This window comes from Muntiacus reevesi, chromosome 14, assembly GCF_963930625.1.
Source record: "Muntiacus reevesi chromosome 14, mMunRee1.1, whole genome shotgun sequence".
Classification (NCBI taxonomy): Eukaryota; Metazoa; Chordata; class Mammalia; order Artiodactyla; family Cervidae; genus Muntiacus; species Muntiacus reevesi.
The window spans coordinates 33,475,788-33,496,203 of NC_089262.1; the positions used below are offsets into that span (position 1 = coordinate 33,475,788).

A 20,416-nucleotide genomic window follows, 5' to 3' on the forward strand; every position below is an offset into this window, starting at 1 on the left:
GTGAAGACTCGTTTTTTTTTTTTTCCCAACATTTTATTAATATCACTGAGGCTGTCATTTGGGAGTTGTGGGAAGTCCCGAGAGAAATCCCCGGATGCAGAGTGACTCAAGCCCTAATTCTCCTCACCTTGAAGCCATGTTCGGTATCCGGCCATCTCTGAGAAGGAGAGAGAGGATCTTAGCTGCCCAGGATTCTCTAAGCTACAGAGAAAGTCGGCTTAAAGGAGGCCCCACGTTGAAAGGTTCTATGGGCAGATTAAGACAACAAGACTGAGGTGGCCCTAGGGTAGAGGTGTCTTCCTAAGGAAGTTTTCTGTATGTGGATTTAAACAGCCATTGATATCCATAAGCCTAACTCTGAACAGACTGGCTCTCAGGGAAGCTATCACTGCCCTGGAAGTGATGTCCATTGAGTCTGAACACAATAGTGAGGTTTCCTGGTAGCTCAGCTGGTAGAGAATCTGCCTGAAATGTGGGAGACCTGGGTTCATTCCCTGGGTTGGGAAGGTCCCCTGAAGAAGATAACGGCTACCCACTCCAGTATTCTGGCCTGGAGAATTCCATGGACTGTGTGGTCCATGGGGTCGCAGAGAGTTGGACACGACTGAGCAACTTTCACTTGCACTTTGAGCTAAGAGTTTTCCTTTTCTTCCCCCACAGGTTTAACTGTGGGACCGGGGTCGCCATCATTGTAAGTGAGACCAAAATCAAACTCGGGGGCTGGCATACTGTCACGCTCTACAGAGATGGGCTGAACGGACTGCTGCAGCTGAGCAATGGCACGCCGGTGACGGGCCAGTCCCAGGTGAGCGTGCGCCGCACTCCCGGCCTCTGCCCGGCGCTCCGGGAGGGGCCCGCTGCAGAGAGCTGGCAGATGGACTGTTTCGCATGGTATACACGGGCAACCCAGCTCTGATGTGCCCCTGCCAGCTTTTCCATTGAAGGTGGGCTTTCAGGGCTCATGTCCTTCCCACATCTACCAAGGAGGGGGACTCATTCACTAAATATGACAGAACATGACCGACACGTCGGGACTGGCCGACATCACGGCCCTGTGTGCACCGGGACATGCGGGAGGCCTTGGACATGTTCTTTTTCTACAAGGACATCAAAGCCAGAGGCGAAGGGAGGCCCCTGTTGGAAGAATTGAAGCCATATTATTAGACTCAAACATAAATCTTGCTTTTAAGGCAGAGGTGTTGCAATCCTGTGGCTGTAGAAAATCATCCCGAAAGGTTCACTTGGTTCAATATGCAGGCATAATCCATTCATCCACCTTTTTTGGGGCCATGATTATAGGAAGTGGTAAAACAATTCAACTGTTGGGCTACTCAGCACATCACCTAGGTATTCACATATTTGTCATGCTCTGGGCAATTTTAGGACTGTGTTTAGAATGAATAGTTTGGATTAGCAACCTGCCAAGGAACCAAGTCTATAATTATAATCAGGCAGGTTTTTGTATTCTCTGAGGAAAAAAGTAGCGAGAAAGCCTTTGTGTATATGTGTGTAGCTTTCTCCTTCCTAGACTCTTCATATTCTTTGCTGACAAGACAAGTTGTATAAAGGGTCATGACTTGCTACTAAAAAAAAAATAATAATAGAAAAAATAAACCTCATCATTTGGATCCCAGTGGTTCCCAAGGAACAAGAATACAAATGTAGTGAATGTGAATCCAAGAAGATCATTATACAGATATACGTATATTTCTAAGGAAGGGAAAGAGAGGATAAAAAATGCACTGCCGACTTAATAAATGCCAGAACAATGGGCCTACTATGGTTAAAATTAAATTTGATAGAAATAAAGAAGCTTTGAGCTTGGGTTCAAAATACTAACCTGAATACAAGGTGGAGAAGCTGTAACAGAAGAAACACAAGTATAAGTATCATGTAGTTTAAAACAAGGGAATTCAATGAAGGTTAATAAATAGGGCCATATGATAACAACATGCTAAATAAATTATAGGTTACATTAATAAAGACATAGCATCTAGAAAAATGGAGGTGATAATCCTCTTCTATTCTGATGCCTGTGTATATAGTTTGCAGTGCTCTAACAGTTGGGAAGATCTTCTGGAGTAGGAAATGGCAGCCCACTCCAGTATTCTTGCCTGGAAAGTTCCATGGACAGAGGAGCTTGGCGTGCCATAGTCCATGGGGTCACAGTCAGTAGACATGACTGAGCATGCACAACAGTGATTCTAGTCCTCAGATAGAATTGCCTTCAGAGGATATGATTTATTGAATATAATAATTAATTACAAAAGGTATATAGTTTTGTGTATACTCAGGGTAACATTTGCCTCTCTACTACCAGGATTTGCTAAGCAAGTTGTATAAGTCAGACTGCAAGTGTAGAGTGTTTAAGAAACTGTCTTGAGAGATAGTGATCCGTTTTTTTTTTTTTTTTTTAGTGATCCGTTTTAAGTCAGAGTTCCCCCAGAACATACCTGAGTTGATGAGTCTATGCAAATGATTCACTAAGAAAGGAATCCCATAGGAAACCTGTGATAGAAGGGATTAAAATGAACAAAGGAGGGACAGAAGTCAGTAAGAATGAGATCTAAGGCAAAGTTTACCAGGATCTGGCATTAGCCTGATCCTACAGGGGAGCTCTGGAGTGTAAGTTGTACCTCAGGGCAGTGCCAACCCAAAGCAACAGAGTTTAACTTTCACACTTAATCACCCATTAAAACCTGTTAAGAGCTGTGCTGAGGGAACGCAAATTCTAGTACCACCAGTTCTTTCCATAGGCAGGTAATACAGGAGACCCAAAGGTAACCCTCATTAGAGGAAGATAAAGGCTAGTCTCAAAGGCTATTGTCTGGGTTGTTGTGAAGGGAGCCTCAGAGGAGCTATTCACCCCTATGGTGCAGTTAATGCTCCAGAAAAGAAGAAAAGGATTTAGCTGTTGGGCTCTTGCTGTGGTCCTGGATCAGGGAATGGGGTCAGAGGATAGGATGAGATCAGGATGGTATCCAAAAGAAGTAAATCCTGAGGATCTTGATGAAATAAGTCAGCCAGACACTCAATTCACCTAACAAAAAATGTAAATAATTAACCCTTAAAATCCACTGTAAGTATGTCAAAGCCGCCTAGCTTACATTTAATATACTATTTATAAATGATTCTTATCTATTCATTAGAAAAGATAAAGCAATGATTAGATGTTTTACTTATTGATAACAAAAGTATAAAGGGTGAAGATTACTTTTCAGTGGCTTACATTCTGGAAATTTTATAACTACTGGCAGCATGCCTATACCCAGCCCTTCTCTATATCCTTTAATCCAAACAAATGAGATATTTCTGCAATAAAAAACAAATAACCATGAGCACCTTAATTTTGTCCCTCTTCATGTTCAACTCTGTATTTTATAACCTCAAAACCTACAATCCAGATTGTGGTTTAGTCTAAGATTGGAAATGTCCCTACTTAGCTGTAATAAGACTTTAAAAAAAAACGTATCCATGAGCAAATTTCAAAATATTTTGCAACTCAGTCAGTCTTGGCAATTTCCCTCTCTCTCACAAATGCCTCTTGCAGGGTCTAGTATAAAGGTGACCGGGATAGTAAAAGGGTAAACGTTAGCCCACATATACACAAAATTAGTATTATCACCTTTTGAGACACAGAATAGTCCTATGGCCCATCCAAGATACACAGTAAATTGGTGTCAGGACTGGAAAGAGAAAGTTTGTTTTGGATGCCCAGCACGGTACACTGCCTGTTGGCTTACTCCGGCTTAGACTGACCTTCCTTTCCCTTCGAGGCATTCCAAAGTCATCCCTTCTCAAAACACAGCTCTCTGAGTTCCCAATGCTAACTGTGGGTTTAATTTTCCAGTAGGACAATGACTTAAAGATAAATATGGGTGGAAAAATATTCATAAATTGGATATATGGGTATCCATATACATTCATATATATATGATGAATGGATAAAGAAGATGTGGTAATATATAGCTTCCCTGTTGGCTCTGCTGGTAAAGAATCTGCCTTCAGTGTTAGAGACCTGGGCTCAATCCCTGGGTTAGGAAGATCCCTTGGAGAAGGGAAGGCTCTCCACTCCAGTATTCTGGCCTGGAAAATTCCATGGACTGTATAATCCATGTGGTTGTATGGAATACTACTCAGCCATAAAATGAATGAAGTTCTGTCATCTGCAGCAACATGGATGGACCTAGAGATCATCATACTGGCACTATATTGCATCTTAATCATTTCCCTCATCTGGTGTGTTTTAGCTTTTGACTTTGTTTAGTGAGTTATGGTTTCCATCTTTCTTAAAGGGCCAGTACAGTAAAATTACCTTCCGGACACCTCTGTATCTTGGTGGAGCTCCCAGTGCTTACTGGTTGGTGAGAGCAACAGGGACAAACCGAGGCTTCCAAGGCTGTGTGCAGTCACTCACTGTTAATGGGAAGAGAGTGGACTTGAGGCCCTGGCCACTGGGGAAAGCTCTCAGCGGGGCCGATGTGGGTAAGTGGTTGAAAGTGGGTGGTATGCTCCGGTGGATTGCTTTTCTGGTTTGGGTCGAGGGTGGTTAATACAGAGCTTCAGGAGGGAGGTGAGCTGAGGAGTGAGGTTGGTGCTCTGCGGACATGATGACCTTGAATCCGAACACCAAGACATGGTAAATAAGACCAAGGGTGCACCAAACCCTTGGTTATGCCTTGCTGCCATCTTGGCCTTCTCCAAGAAATGCAGTCTGGTCCCATCTGATGAGGCAATGACAGTTCAGCCCTTCTACCCTTCTTCATCCAGTCCAGTGGAAAAGCCAGTGCAGTAATGTGGAAAGATCTTTTGTATACTCTCTGCTTCTAAAAGAAGTGGTCACATTCTAATTTTGACCACTGTACCAAACGCATTATTATAGCCCTCTCATTTACCCCTCACACTGACTCTAGGAAGTAGAAATTATTACTACATTCATTTTATACAAGAAGGCACTGGGGCTTGTAAAAGTTGAATAATTTACCCAAAGGAGGGCAGAACTAGGTTTGTGGGGTTTTTTTCTATTTTCTTTTTTCTAAATTAAGACGTGATTGAGTAGTTTAAGGTTCACAGCAAAATTGACAGGAAGGTGCAGATATTTCCTATATGCCCTCTGTCCCCACACATGTATATCCCCTTCCTCCAATATCAACATCCCCCATCAGAGTGTTTCTGGTGTGCGGCAAAGTGATTTCACTATACATATATACAATAATTTGCATTTGTTAATCCCAAACTCCCAATCCATCCCTCTCCCACCCCTCTCCTCCTTGACAACCACAAGTCTGTTCTCTATGTCTGTGAATCTGCTTCTGTTTTCTAGATAAGTTCATTGTTTTGTATCTTAGAATCCACATGTAAGTGATATCATGTGGTATTTGTCTTTCTCTGTCTGACTTACTTCACTTATGATAATCTCTAGGTCCATCCATGTTGCTTCAGATGACAGAACTTCATCCTTTTTATGACTGAGTAGTATTCCATTGTATATATACATACCACATCTTCTTTGTCTATTTGTCTGCCTTTGGACATTTTGGTTGTTTCTATGTTTTAGCTTTCGTAAATGGTGCTGCTATGAACAGAGGAATGCATATATCTTTTGGATTATAGTTTTGTCCAGATATATGCCCAAGAGTGGGATTACTCAATCATATGGTAGCTCCATTTTCAGTTTTTTTAAGAACCTCTATACTGTTTTCCACAGTAACTGCACCAATTTGCATTCCTATCAGTAGTGAAGGAGGGTTTCCTTTTTTCCACACTCTCTCCAGTATTATTATTTGTATACATTTCAATGTTTGGTCCATTTTTAATTGGGTTGTTTATTTTCTTATTACTGAGTTTTAAGAGTTCTTTATATGTTTTGGATACAGTTCTTCATCAGATGTGTTTTTTGTAAATATTTTCTTCCAGTCTGGTTTGTCTTCTCAGTCCCTGACATTTTCTTTCATAGAGAAGAAGTTTTTAGGTTTAATGAAGTTTATCTTATCAATTATTTCTTTCACAGATTGTGCCTTTGGTGTTATATCTAAAAAGCGATCACCTTACCCAAGGACATCTAGGTTTTCACCTATGCTATCTTCTATGAGTTTTATAGCTTAATGTTTACATTTAGGTCTGTGATCCATTTTGAGTTAATTTTTGTGAAGTTTGTAAGGTCTGTGTCTAGATTCATTTTTTTGTGTGTGTGATTGCCCAGTTGTTCCAGAACCATTTGTTGAAAAACCTAAGATTGCTTTTAAAGCAATAAGGACATTTATTCCATAACTGAAGGCAGCTGATAGATAATTTTAAGGTTGGTTAATTCAGTGACTGTTTTAGTCGGTTAGGGCCACCGTAACAAAATACCACAGACTAGGCGATTTAGACAGCAGAAATTCATTTTCGCACAGTTCGGGAGGCTGGAAATTCAGGATCAGTACATTGGCACGTTTGGTTTCTCCTGAGGCCTCTCTCCTTGGCTCGTTGATGGCCATCTTCTCATGGTGTCCTCGTGTGGCCTTTCGTCTCTGCTGGACTCCCCGTGTCTCTCCCTCTTCTGATAAGGACACCAGTCAGATTGGAGTAGGGCTCACTCACATGACTTCAGTTAAACCTTAATTACCTTCCAAAAGGGAGTATCTCCAAATATAGTCCCACTGGGAGTTAGGGCTTCAACCTATGAATTTGGGGAGGACGTGGTTCAGTTCCTCATGGTGACTCAGTAATGTCAGATCTCTGGGTTGGTTCTGTGGTTCTCTTGTTTTTACTCATAATCCCAAGATGGTGCCACAACTCTGAGCATCATATCCTCATATGACATTGTCGTGGCAAGATATGGCAAGTCCTTTTCTTGGGTCTCTCTGTTCTCCATCTTCAAGATGTTCTTCTGAAAGAATGCATGATGAATACCACATACCTGCAACCTAGGCTCTACTGTCACATTTGGCTGCATTTGCTTTACCACATGGGCTTCCCTGGTGACTCAGCGGGTAAAGAGTCTGCCTGCAGTGCGGGAGGCCTGGGTGCGATCCCTGGGTTGGGAAGATCCCCTGGAGGAGGGCTTGGCAACCCACTCTAGTATTCTTGCCTGGAGAATTCCACAGATAGAGGAGCCTGGCAGGCTGCAGTCCCTGCGGTCACAAAGAGTTGGACACGACTGAACCACTAAGCATGCACGTACACACGCTTCTCCACATATGATCCTATTCCACCCTCTCTCCATTTCTGGATCAGAGCTGTTTGGTACTCATAACTCCAGGTATAGTTGGTTTATTTTGTTTCCTTGTTTTATAGCTGATTAGCTGAGCACCTGCTACTTATATCCACCATTTGGAATAACTTTATTCTCCTCAAAATAAAAGCTGTGACAAACCTTGACAGCATATTAAAAAGGAGAGATATTAATTTGCCAACAAAAGTCCGTATAATCAAAGCTATGGTTTTTCCAGTAGTCATCTACAGATATGAGAGTTGGACCATAAAGAAGGCTGAGTGCCAAAGAATTGATGCTTTGGAACTGTGGTGTTGGAGAAGACTCTTGAGAGTCCCTTGGATTGCAAGGAGATCAAACCAGTCAATCCTAAAGGAAATCAGTCCTGAATATTCATTGGAAGGACTGATGCTGAAGCTGAAGCTCCAATACTTTGCCCACCTGATGGGAAAAGCTCACTCATTAGAGAAGACCCTGATGCTGAGAAAAACTGAAGGCAGGAAGAGAAAGGGACGACATAGGATGAAATGGTTGGATGGCATCACCAACTCAATGGACATGAGTTTGAGCAACTCTGGGAGATGGTGAAGGACAGGGAAGCCTGGTGTGCTGTAGTTTCATGGGATTGCAAAGAGTTGGACATGACTGAGTGACTGTAACAACCTCAAACTTCCTACAGTAGGTGCTATGATTAGCCTCAATGTTTACAGATGAGAGCTGGTGTGTCAGAACAGTTAAGTAACTTGCCTAAGGTCACAAAGCTAGTAGATGGTAAAGCTGATGGTGACCTCAGTAATTCTGGCTCAGTGTCTGCCCTCTTAACCAAATCTGCCACATCAAAGCCTCCTGAACTGACTTCAAATTGCTTCCTTCTACTTTTCTTACTCCTAAAGGTGATACTGAAATTAAAAGACACTTACTCCTTGGAAGGAAAGTTATGACAAACCTAGATAGCATATTAAAAAGCAGAGACATTACTTTGCCAACAAAGGTCCATCTGGTCAAGGCTATGGTTTTTCCAGTGGTCATGTATGGATGTGAGAGTTGGACTGTGAAGAAGGCTGAGCGCTGAAAAAATTGATGTTTTTGAGCTATGGTGTTGGAGAAGACTCTTGAGAGTCCCTTGGACTGCAAGGAGATCCTACCAGTGCATCCTAAAGGAGATCAGTCCTGGGTGTTCATTGGAAGGACTAATGTTGAAGCTGAAACTCCAATACTTTGGCCACCTGATTCAAAGAGCTGACTCATTGGAAAAGACCCTGATGCTGGGAGGGATTGGGGGCAGGAGAAGAAGGGGACAACTGAGGATGAGATGGCTGGATGGCATCACCAACTTTATGGGCATGGGTTTGGGTAGACTCCAGGAGTTGGTGATGGACAGGGAGGCCTGGCGTGCTGTGATTCAGGGGGTCGCAAAGAGTTGGACACGATTGAGTGACTGAACTAAACTGAACTGAAAGATGATACTATTGTTAAAAATACAAACAATCAAGTTTACTTGAAAGTAAAAGATTACTTCCTTCTTGTTATTCCCTATGTTACTTTTCCCCTCAATTGATCACTTAGTCAAGCAAACAGTCAACAGTAATAACTAGAATTATTATGAAGGCACCCACTGTGGTAATTTAGGAACCAGCAGGCCCATCAGAAGTCTCCTGTGGTGTAGAAGGGTCTGAACTCTGAAGGTAGGTTGCCTGGATTTGGTAGATCAAATCCAGATAGTTAACTGGTTCGGGACTCATCTTTGGGATTCCCTGGTGGCTCAGATGGTAAAGAGTCTGCCTGCAACATAGGACACCTGGGTTTGATTCCTAGGTTGGAAAGATACTCTGGGGAAGGGAATGGCTACCCACTCCAGTATTCTTGCCTAGAGAATCTATGGACAGCGGAGCCTGGTGGGCTACAGTCCATGGGGTCGCAAAGTTGATACCACTGATACTACAAACAACAGAGTTTACTTGAAAGAAAAAGATTACTCTCCTCTTGTTATTCCCTATGTTACTTTCTGCAACTGAGAAACTAATACTTTTACCCTATCCATAAACAGTAACTGCCTTTATAAGAGTGTCTTGTCTAGATGAGTCATGGTGCATATACAGTACTTAGAATAAAGCCTCGCACATCGCAAATATGTTGTAAATGTTTCCTGTTGTTAATATTATTATTATTAATAATAATGTGGATTCAGTTTATTAATAACAATAATCACAGGGTATAAGTTGTTACTTCTTTCTTCATTGAACTATCAGGGAAATAGCCCTGAAGGACAGGTCTGGCAATCTCAGGGCTGCAGAAACCTCTGACAAGAAGTTAAGAAGTTGCAAATTTGAGCAAGGGCTAATTCCTGACAGTGTTTTAAATTCTACAATACCAACCTCTCCATTGAGTGAATAAGGCAGGAGGGTCCACCTTGCGGGCTCTGGGCTCCCTGGGCGTGTGAAAAGTGAAGTGAAGTGAAAAGTTGCTCAGTCATATCTGACTCTTTGCGACCCCATGAACTGTAGCCCACCAGGCCCCTCCATCCATGGAATTTTCTAGGCAAGAGTACTGGAGTGGGTTGCCATTTCCTTCTCCAGGGGTCTTCCCAACCCGGGGATCAAACCCATGTCTCCCACATTGCGGCCAGACGCTTTACCATCTGAGCCACCAGGGCTCCCTGGGCATTATTTCAATTCAGTCGCTTAGTCTTGTCTGACTCTTTGCGACCCCATGAATCACAGCACGACAGGTCTCCCTGTCCATCACCAACTCCTAGAGATTACTCAAACTCATATCCATCGAGTCGGTGATGCTATCCAGCCATCTCATCCTCTGTTGTCCCCCTCTCCTCCTGCCCCCAATCCCTCCCAGCATCAGGGTCTTTTCCAATGAGTCCACTCTTTGCATGAGGTGGCCAAAGTATTGGAGTTTCGCCTTCAGCATTAGTCCTTCCAATGAACACCCAGGACTGATCTCCTTTAGGATGGACTGGTTGGATCTCCTTGCAGTCCAAGGGATTCTCAAGAGTCTTCTCCAACACCACAGTTCAAAAGCATCAATATTTCAGTGCTCAGCTTTCTTCACAGTCCAACTCTCACATCCATACATGACCACTGGAAAAACCATAGCCTTGACTAGATGGACCTTTGTTGGCAAAGTAATGTCTCTGCTTTTTAATATGCTATCTAGGTTTGTCATAACTTTCCTTCCAAGGAGTAAGCGTCTTTTAATTTCATGGCTGCAGTCACCATCTGCAGTGATTTATGGGCTTATTATTATATGAATCTTAATGGCAGGCATTGGTCACATGACCTTTTTTCGTTGCTTCCCATTTTTTTTCTCTGTGATAGAACAGGGCTAGCTATTCTTTCTCACCCTATTTGCTTCCGTTTGAGTGTGTTCTGTTGAAGTCCAAGTTCCTATAAGTTAATGTGGTCTCAGCACAGTGGAGACTGGGCTCTTGTAAACAGCGGTAACTTCCGGTGGAGATGCAGACTTCCGGAAGAGGGTGTGGACCATTGCAAGTGATGGCTTCTCCCTCTGATGTCTGACTTGGCCTTGCTGTCTTCAACCTCAATGTTTTCTCTCTCCCACCTCCCCCGCCCCCCCACTAAAGCCATTTCCAAGGGGCCTTTCATTACTCAACCCGTCCTGCCTCATTGCCTTCATTAAATTTTTTCCAGTTAGTGGACTCTCTCTGAACTCACATTTTAGAATAGTCAGCAATCTCAGCAAAATTTTGCAAACTTTGGCCCAGTGTTTTCTTTTATTATTTCCACCCAAAATCTCCAACCTAAACCACCACCACTCACTTTTTCCAATCCCATCTTGAATCCCCACACCCTGCTGTGTCATTTAGGCACCTCCCCAAATTATTTGAGATTCGTGAAGTCTGCAGGGGCCATGGGTCACACTAAGGTTTATCACCCTCTTACTCTTTTTTCCACTCAGTAAATACTTAAGCGCCTGCTTAGTGCTGGTCACAGCTGTAGGTGCTTAGGATAAAGGAGTGAACAAGACAGGATCCCAGCTCAGTCCTCCTGTAGTTGCCATGCGTGTGTGTGTGTGTGTGTGTGTGTGTGTGTGTGCATGCTAAGTTGCTTCAGTTGTGACCAAGTCTGTAACCCCATGGATTGTAGCCTGCCAGGCTCCTCTGTCCATGGGATTCTCCAGGCAGGAAAACTGGAGTGGGTTGCCATTTCCTCCTCCAGATGTTCCCGACCCAGGGATCAAACCCATTTCTCTTATGTTTCCTGCACTGGCAGGCAGATTCTTTACCACTAGCACCACCTGGGAAGCCTGTACCTGCCGTGAGGAGGGACCAAATTAATCAAATAATCATCACTCGAGAAATGTAAAATTACAATTTGGAGTCAGTGTTAGAAAGGGAAAGCGCAATGGTAATGTATTATAGGGGGATTTATGGGGTGGGGGTCAAGAAAAGCATTTCTGAGGGTGTAATGTGAAGTTGATATCTCAAGCAAAAGTAGGAGGTAGAAAGCAGAGATGAGAGGGAAGTGCGTTCCAGGCTGAGGAAATGGTCTGTCCCAGTGGGAATGTGTTTGTGGGGGTGTGGGTCTCATGATCTAGTTTGTGTTTTGGAAAGATCCCTCTGACTACAGACAGCTTATTGGAAGGGGTCTTCCTTCCTGGGGGTGCATGTAGACCAGCTGGGAGGCTGTACAGTAGTTCAGATTGGAGATGATGGGTTTTGATCGAGGGTAAGAGGAATGGCAGACTTGTCAGATCTTTAGGAGAGGAAATAGACAAGCCTCATTGTTGGGCTGGGTGGGAGACGAGGGGCAGGGAGGCTGCTCACTGTCCACGTCTGCTTAGTGTACTCCATCCCACCCTCTCTTTTCTCGACGAACACCTCATCTCTCTCCTGCCCCTCACTTCATTGTCTTGCATAAACCCACACAACAGCCGGTGGATAGTAGGTGTCAGTGTCAGTTATTTTATGAGTTGGTGCCTATACACGTGGTCTTGCAACTTCTTCCTCATGCTTTCAGAGTTGGGAGTTCTAACACTAACCTGTTCATCTCCGCTCTGCACCCCTCCTTCCCTATATTCCTGGGACCTTGCTGCCGGGATTGTTACTTCTCAATAACCCAAGGTTTCTTAACCTTTTGTGTGGCATGACCCCTTTGGCAGTCTGGTAAAGTCCATGGAACTCTTCTCAGAAGGATGTCTTCAAATGCAGAAAACAGTATGCCTGATAAGAAACAATTATATATTGAAATAAAACTATATAATAAGTTTTGCTATTATAGTGCCGTATGTTTCTTTTCTTAATGAGCACTTTTAAAGAGATTTTAAAAACCTATTTATTTTTGGCTGCGCTGGGTCTTTGTTGCTTTGTGCGAGCTTTCTCTAGTTGTGGTGAATGGGGGCAACTGTCTAGTTGTAGTACACGGCCTTCTCATTGCGGTGACTTCTCTTGTTGTGGAGCACAGGCTCCAGGATCCACGGGCTCAATAGTTGTGGGTCATGGACTTCGTTGCTCCCTGGCATGTGGGATGTTCCCAGACCAGGGATCAAACCCTTGTCCCCTGGATTGGCAGATGGGTTCTTAACCACTGAACCACCAGGCAAGTCCCTATGTGATTCTTTATAAAGCATTAAAGACATGATTCTTCAACGGTGGGTGTAATAACTACCATGCTTTCAAAGGAGTGATGAGCATCAGTGAGATTTTGAAATACTGGCAATAATACCTCCCTGAGCTTCTGGGAACCCACCTTGTCTGGATCCTCTGGGTCCTTTGTCTCATCTCACTTTGTCTTCTCTGCTGGCTCCTCTCCCTTCCTTGGTGCTGGGAGTCCCAGGGGCCCTTCCATCCTGTCCTCTGTCAAGGAGCTCATCTGTTCTTGGTGTCAGGTGTACCCTCAAGTTGTTGCTGTCCCACCAGCCCTCACCCGTGTGCAGGATGTCTTCCTGCCCTGGTGCCCAGCAGCAGACACTTCTACCATCACTTCAAGTTTAAACTGAACAAAAGACAGCTTCTCCTTCACTCCTCAGAAGCCCGGTCCTGTTCCCAGCTCCCTTATTTTTTTCCTCTTGCCTCTTTCCTTTCCATCTTCCAAGCTAGAAGCCTTGGGGTTTATGCTGGAGTCTTCCTCCACCTTCAGCCTCTCAGAATGAACTGGCTACTCCTCCTTGCCCTGTGGCTCCTTGATTGTTCCCTTTCTCTCCGTTTCCTCGGCCATCAGCCTCTCCAGCTGTGGTTTACCTCCCCGTGGGCATTTCTCCTCTTCCCCACCCTCATCACTCACAATCCATCATGCATACCATTGCCAGCACAGTCTTGCTGAAACACTGCTTTCATCAAGTAAACATCTCTGGCAGGCTTTCGAGCCCCCTCCCTCTCACCTCCCACCCATAAAAAAATAGTTACAAAGCAAATGTGTGAAATAGTTGTTCCCGTGTATATCTAAGATAAACCAAGGACCCCACTTCCTCCTGTGACACCGGCACTCTCTGAGAAAGACTCCCAGCCCAAGGAGACGGGTGGAACCGGAGGCCCTGTGAGAGTTTGGCTCCCTAAAGCCAAGTCAGCCTGTCTGTGGATGCTGGCGAAGTTCTCAGGGCTATGGCTGAAGAAAAAGACCAGCGGTCACTTCTTTGCCTGAACTCGCAGTGCCCCCCACTCCCAGCGGGAATTCCCACCCGGCTGGAGAGGCGCGCCATCTGGAAGGGCTGAAATGAAACTGTGTTATCAGTCCTGAAGTCGGCCTCCTCTCCTGGGTACACAGTGGGCCAAGCCCTTCCCCCTCCTCCTGAGGAGGCTTTGGGAGAAGAAAAGATTGGATCAGTTCAATCAACACAGACGACTGATGAGAAAACGATAAGAGACTTATCTTGCTGAGAAGACACAATCAGGACATCTTCATCTCAGGAGGTCGGGAGCGGTGGGGGGAAGGGGGAGAGCTCCAGGCTCCATCGCATCAGAGACTGTGGGATGCAGAGCTGGACTGCTCACGGCTCAACTACAGATGCACCCTCCTTTCTTCCATCCTGAGAAAACGTGCTTCGGACTCACCTGTGTTGTTCTGGGCCATCTGCCTAATTTATTTCTTATACACAAGGAGAAAAGGAAGAGCAGAGAAGCAGAAGAAAAGCAACCCAGGAAAAGTTAGCTTGTTTTCATTTCATCTGGCTGACTACACTTGAAAATGACCAAGAGTACCTTTTATGGGTGTCTCCAATGTGTATCTGTAGAGAGAACTAAGCCATCTGATGTTGAACCTTTCAGCACTTTTTACTTCTGGTCACCTTCCTGTCCCTCATGAGACTGTAACTTGGGGCTGAGAAATAAGGATTCTGGAACCCCCTGCTAACCCCCACTCCCTCTCTGCTCCTGTCAGAGGAGTTGACAACCCAGGCAGTTAATAAGCTTCGACAAGGCTCCTTACCTCCCTCTGTGCTTATCTTGCCCACCTCTGCATTCAGCCAACAAGGCGGGCAGCACTTAAGGTAATTGAGGCCACATAAATGAGAAGGCTTTTTAACATAAACCTCTGCTGACATTGGAGGCATGGAAACACACTCTTGTGGGAACAACAGTGAGGTGAATTACAGCAGAAACAGCTCTGTCATCCCTGTCAGGGTTCATAAAATTGCCCTGTAGTTTATTGTTTGATTTACTGTGTCCACCCTGTTTTAAGGCATCTGTGTGGCTTCTCATAAAGAATAAACCAAAATCAGATTAAAATGAAGGGAAGGGTCCACATCTCCTGAAAGCTGGTGTGCAGTTGTGCAGAGGAGCTGATCAACAGGAGAAGGGCATGAGCTGTATTTGCTCAGAATTGCAAGCGGTGGGCCTGGCCAGTCTCGGACAGGTTCACTTGATGAATCAGCTTTGTAATTCCCGCTCTGTATTTAGGGGAGTGCAGCAGTGGAATCTGTGATGAAGCCTCATGCATCAATGGTGGCACCTGCACGGCGAGCAAAGCCGATTCCTACATCTGCCTCTGTCCCCTGGGCTTTCGAGGTCGCCACTGTGAAGATGGTGAGAAAGATGCAAATTGATGGCGATTTCTGTCTGCGTTGTTAATTCCTGTTGGTGTAATTTTTCATCAATGCATATTTAGCAAGGTTCCACATATTTTTATGGGATTGACGTTGCTTTGTTGGGAGGGATGGGAGAATCTTTTTTCAAACCAGGTGGAAGTGTCTTCAGATGTCAAAGTGGCAAACTGGCCGAAAGACAAGTTCATTTTATGATGTTCCTGGGCCGATGCTTTGGTGAGCTCCTCTTGGCCCTCAAATAACTCTGAAAAGCCTATATGTGTGTGGTTTGTGTCAGAATTTGAAGTATTTCACAGCTCAGGTTCCTTAGAATATATGACAGTTTGGAGAAAGTGCTGGAAAGCCATACACAGAAACATTAACTCTGTGATGTTTCTTTTTCTTTGTACTGTTCTGCTGAATTAATCTACCTCTCAACACTGTATTATTAATATATATACATATATATGTATACGTACATGCAAACACACATGCACAGACAAATACACACAATAAAGGGAATTTTTAAAAAGATTTTGCAAAAAGTCAAGCAGGGATGAAAAAGCTTTATTTTTTCTACCAGTGATTCAGATTTGGCCCTAAGACACCATCATCCTAGAGAAAAGTTTTTTTTTTTAACACTGTATAATTTCAAATCTCTTGTCACCTCGAAGAGGGTGTTGTGAGTCAGAGTAAGGAAGAGCTGTTCTATTCCATCTTCGTATGTCTGTAGCCTCACATACTGAAGTTTGGTCCTTGCTCACATCGCTGCAGGTCAGTGGGAGAGGGGTGGCTCTGTTCTACACCGTCATTCAGGGATGCCTTCTAGCGGCCCCGCTAGGATCTTAGAACCCTCCATTGATTCCCACATCCAGCCAGTAGGTGAGGAAGAGAGAGCGAGTGGAGGATGGAAGGAAGCTCTAGGGGCCAGACCTGGAATGCTGTGTACTATTCACCCCCACATTCCACTGGCCAGAGCTCAGCTACACCACTCACTTCTCTTCAGAGCAGCTGAGAAATATCGTTGAGTTCTATACCCAGGAGGCAAAGAAGATGGCTAGTTCCAGCACGAAGGAGTTTCTAAACCATGCACTTGCTTTTTCAGCTTTCACCTTGACCGTTCCTCAGTTCAGAGAGTCTCTGAGGTCCTACGCTGCAACCCCCTGGCCGCTGGAGCCCCGGCATTACCTTTCCTTCATGGAATTTGAGATCACATTTCGGCCGGATTCGGAAGACGGCGTGCTCCTGTACAGTTACGACACGGGCAGCAAAGACTTCCTGTCCATCAACATGGCAGAGGGCCACGTGGAGTTCCGCTTTGACTGTGGCTCTGGGACTGGTGTTCTCAGGTAAGGGCTGAGGCTGTCAGGGGCTCTCCTCCCTTCAATAGCCACTTTGAAGAAAGATTTGTCTTCAACCAGTTGACTGTCTTCCTGTCTTCTGTATACAGTTGTCTTTTCTGAAACCTGTCCTGATTAATACAGATGATGTGCTTCCTAGAGATCATGCTTTCCTGGGGGAAAGGTTTCCTTTTCTCAAATAACTATCTGCTGCTGCTGCCGCTAAGTCGCTTCAGTCGTGTCCAACTCTGTGCAACCCCATAGACAGCAGCCCACCAGGCCCCTCTGTCCCTGGGATTCTCCAGGCAAGAACACTGGAGTGGGTTGCCATTTCCTTCTCCAATGCATGAAAGTGAAAAGTGAAAGTGAAGTCACTCAGTCATGTCCGACTCTTAGCGACCCCATGGACTACAGCCTTACCAGGCTCCTCCGTCCATGGGATTTTCCAGGCAAGAGTACTGGAGTGGGCAAATAACTACCTAGCAGGTAGCGAATCTCTGCTTCGAACTATGGAAAATGGGCTGGCCTCAGATGGGGGTAAACCGTCGTCCTCTCCACCTGAGATCATGCAACACAATCAGCAGAAACTTCATAAATTGTCAATCAGTACCTTGCTCAGAGCATCACTTGGTGAGCACTTGGCAAATACATAACAACTAGTTGAAAAAATAGGCATTTACCAGGTGGAGCTAGTGCTAAAGAACCTGCCTGCCAATGCACAAGACTTAAGAGACACAGGTTCAATCCCTGGATCAGGAAGGTCCCCTGGAGAAGGAAATGACAACCCACTCTAGTATTCTTGCCTGGGAAATCCCATGGACGGAGGAGCTTGGCAGGCTACAGTCCATGGGGTTGCAGAGAGCAAACAAGACTGAAGTGACATAGCATGCATGCAGTAGAAATGTAGTGAACAGAAATGTCCTTGGTGGCCTCACATTTTTTTTTTTTTTTCTCTTTGGCCATTGGAAATGGAGTGCATCACAGCCACATTCACTTTGAAACATTAAATCATTATTCATCTGCCCTATTTCCCACAAATGTTCTATTGACAGAAGCTTACCAAATCATTTCCATTAGATTAAGAGGATTTCAAAGGGACACCAACTTCCTCACCAGCCTTGAGTGAACACACTGGCATTACATTATACATTCTCACATTCGAATAAGTGCATAACTGTCACATAATCATGGTGTGACATGATGTCACCTTAAATATCATTGATCGGTTTTCAATCGATTGGGGTGGTCTCACTTTAAATTGTAACTTTCCTCTTGCATTATTTCTTTGATGGCAACTAGTTATTTAGCATGGCTCTTACCATTCTTCATATAAAGAAGCTGACAGAGAATCACCAGTGATTGCAAGGACCCTTCCCTGACCAGTATGGTCAAAAAGGCTGTGTGATGACTGATTTCAGTGGCATGGAGTAACTTAAGTGCTTCTAAAGGGCTTGCTAGTGTCTGTGGACTTGGTTCTGGGTTATTAAAACTTTCTCTCTGTTACCTAGTTTGTACTGTTCATCAACTCAGCAGATCGATTGTTCCCATAGAATGTGACAGCATCTCTGTGAATCCCTCAGAGCCTGCAGTTGGAGGTGCAGGTGTTTTTCTTATTTGTTTATGTTTCCCTCTTCTAACTGTGTTCCTCCCATGGGAGTTTTTACCTTCTAGCCAGAGGCCTGCTGATCTAATGCACACATACTTCTTGTTCCTACATTTCAAGAAATCTCCTCCTTTGAAACTCACAAGGGTGTTGTGTTCAACAGTGCCCTGCAGCCGGAAATTGGTTAGTCTTTGTTGTTGTTTCAAAGGAAATTGTGGGCTGTATTCAATCACAATTCATGTTGCTAGACTATCATCTCTAGAAAGAGCTCTTTGTGAAATGCCACAATCATGAAGTGAAAGTGAAAGTTGCTCAGTTGTGCCTGACTCTTTGCGACCCCATGGACTATACAGTCCATGGAATTCTCTAGGCCAGAATACTGGAGTGGGTAGCCCTTTTCTTCTCCAGGGGATCTTCCCAATCCAGGGATTGAACCCAGGTCTCCCACATTGCAGGCGGATTCTTTACCAGCTGAGCCACAAGGGAAGCCATGCATTGCCCTTAATTGCTGATCGTTTTTCCTGGCTAATGGAAAGTGCTTACTGCCTTAGGTTTCAACAGTTCTTTAAAAGTACAGTTCATTCTTGTCCTTAAGGTTGAACTCCTACACATCAGTGACACCTCCCACCTTGGGGAATGGACAAATATTTTTGTGTCTCTGGTTATGCAAGAACATCCTGTGTCTCAAGACAACTTTGGTGGGTATTTAATTGATTCAATTTACATATGATTATGCAAAACAGCCTAAATAACTCACTTAGAACAATTTGTCAAGTCAAGAAAGGAAGAAGACACCTTGAATATCACCTTGTACTTTCAAATGGCTTCTTCCTGGATAAGGAATGACTGGAAGGGGCTGAAGAAGGTTGTGGCCCATCAGCCCTCCTCCTGAACAAATTGCCCCCTGCCCTCTGCACATCTGCAGCAGCAGCTGTAGCTTCAGAGTCGCAGACACGTGGAACCTTAGAAATACAGCATTTCTCCCTTTCATAATTTGGTGCCTATTTTTGATGAGGTGTTTTTAATTTTTTTTTTAAACATAAGTTATTCCTTCCTTGCTTGTCAGGAAAGGTGCCTGGAAAAAAAATCTTTAGCATTAGGTGTGATGAAAAGGAGGCAAGAACTCAGAGTAACCATCATCTGCTCCCCTGGGCCACCCCTCTGCAATGTAACTGACAACACCCATCACGGTTAATGTTTCAGATGGCTCTTTGGAAAATGTTTATTTTGAAAACCACTTCCAAGACTTCCTGCTTCATTAAGACAATTTAGTGAAAGCCTGAACTACAGGAAGCCGTGGAGTTGGCCACATCATTTTAACTTTAGGCAGAGGATGAGGTGGTCTAATTTATGATGAACTTGATTCAAAAATCAAGACAATTGAAATGAGCTCATGATGGCAGCGATCAATATCCCTGTGCTGAGGGAGGCAGTGTATCGACAGGGAATGACCTCTACAGGACAAGAACAGGCTCAGATGCTGTTAGTTATTATGGAGATGGGCTGCTGAACGAGATCTTTATTGCATATTGATTGAGCCAAGGTGATTAAATTCTAATTGCTAAGGACAAATGGCAAAAGCATTTGCCAGAGCGAAAAATCAAGTGAGGGGGTGGAGACCTTTCAGTAATTATGCCCATTGGTATTCCTGGTGGGTTTCTAAAGATCCAGGACCGTAGAATAATTGGGAGGTTCAGGGAAGGCCAGGAACTATATATACATCTTTAGAAACACAAATGCAATAACTGTACTCTTTTTACACACCTCACTGTAAAATGTAACATGTAAAAATCTTAACAGTATCATTTAAACTTCAAGTGCTTCCATCTTGAACTAATAATTGCATTTTTAAAATACTTTTAATTTTTTTCACAATATCAGACAACATGGAATCTGCCTCCCAAATATTTTGTTATGAAACACTTTAAACATATAGCAAAGTTGAAAGAACTCTGCAGTAAACCTTACACCCACCACCTATTGTCTACAGTTAGCATTCTGCTGTATTTACTTTATCATGTGTCTGTTCATTCTAATATCCCCCCAATCATCCATCTTATTTTTTATGCATTTCAAAGGATGCTACAGACATCATTACATCAAGGAATCTGCTTTACATCATAGCCTATATAGTTTTCTCTTCTTCAAAGATTTCATGCAACTCTGATCATATTTTACCCCCAATGTAACCCCCTCATCTTGAAAATCAAACTGATCCCACCCCCATTTCATACTTGTGATAAGGAATAAGAAAAATGATAAGTGAGATACTCCTCCATGAAGGAGTCC

The 20,416-nt window shown here is 44.0% G+C and overlaps 1 protein-coding gene across 2 annotated transcripts in view; it reads left to right on the plus strand.

The window, feature by feature from the left end:
- Positions 1 to 20,416, plus strand: part of EGFLAM (EGF like, fibronectin type III and laminin G domains) — a 193,497-nt gene that overhangs the window by 137,634 nt on the left and 35,447 nt on the right. For both annotated transcript variants that reach the window (XM_065905639.1, XM_065905640.1), the window contains 4 exons: positions 661 to 805; positions 4,296 to 4,485; positions 15,060 to 15,185; positions 16,290 to 16,533. In XM_065905639.1, the coding sequence (XP_065761711.1) occupies positions 661 to 805; positions 4,296 to 4,485; positions 15,060 to 15,185; positions 16,290 to 16,533 (705 nt within the window). The remainder of the gene's footprint in view (positions 1 to 660; positions 806 to 4,295; positions 4,486 to 15,059; positions 15,186 to 16,289; positions 16,534 to 20,416) is intronic.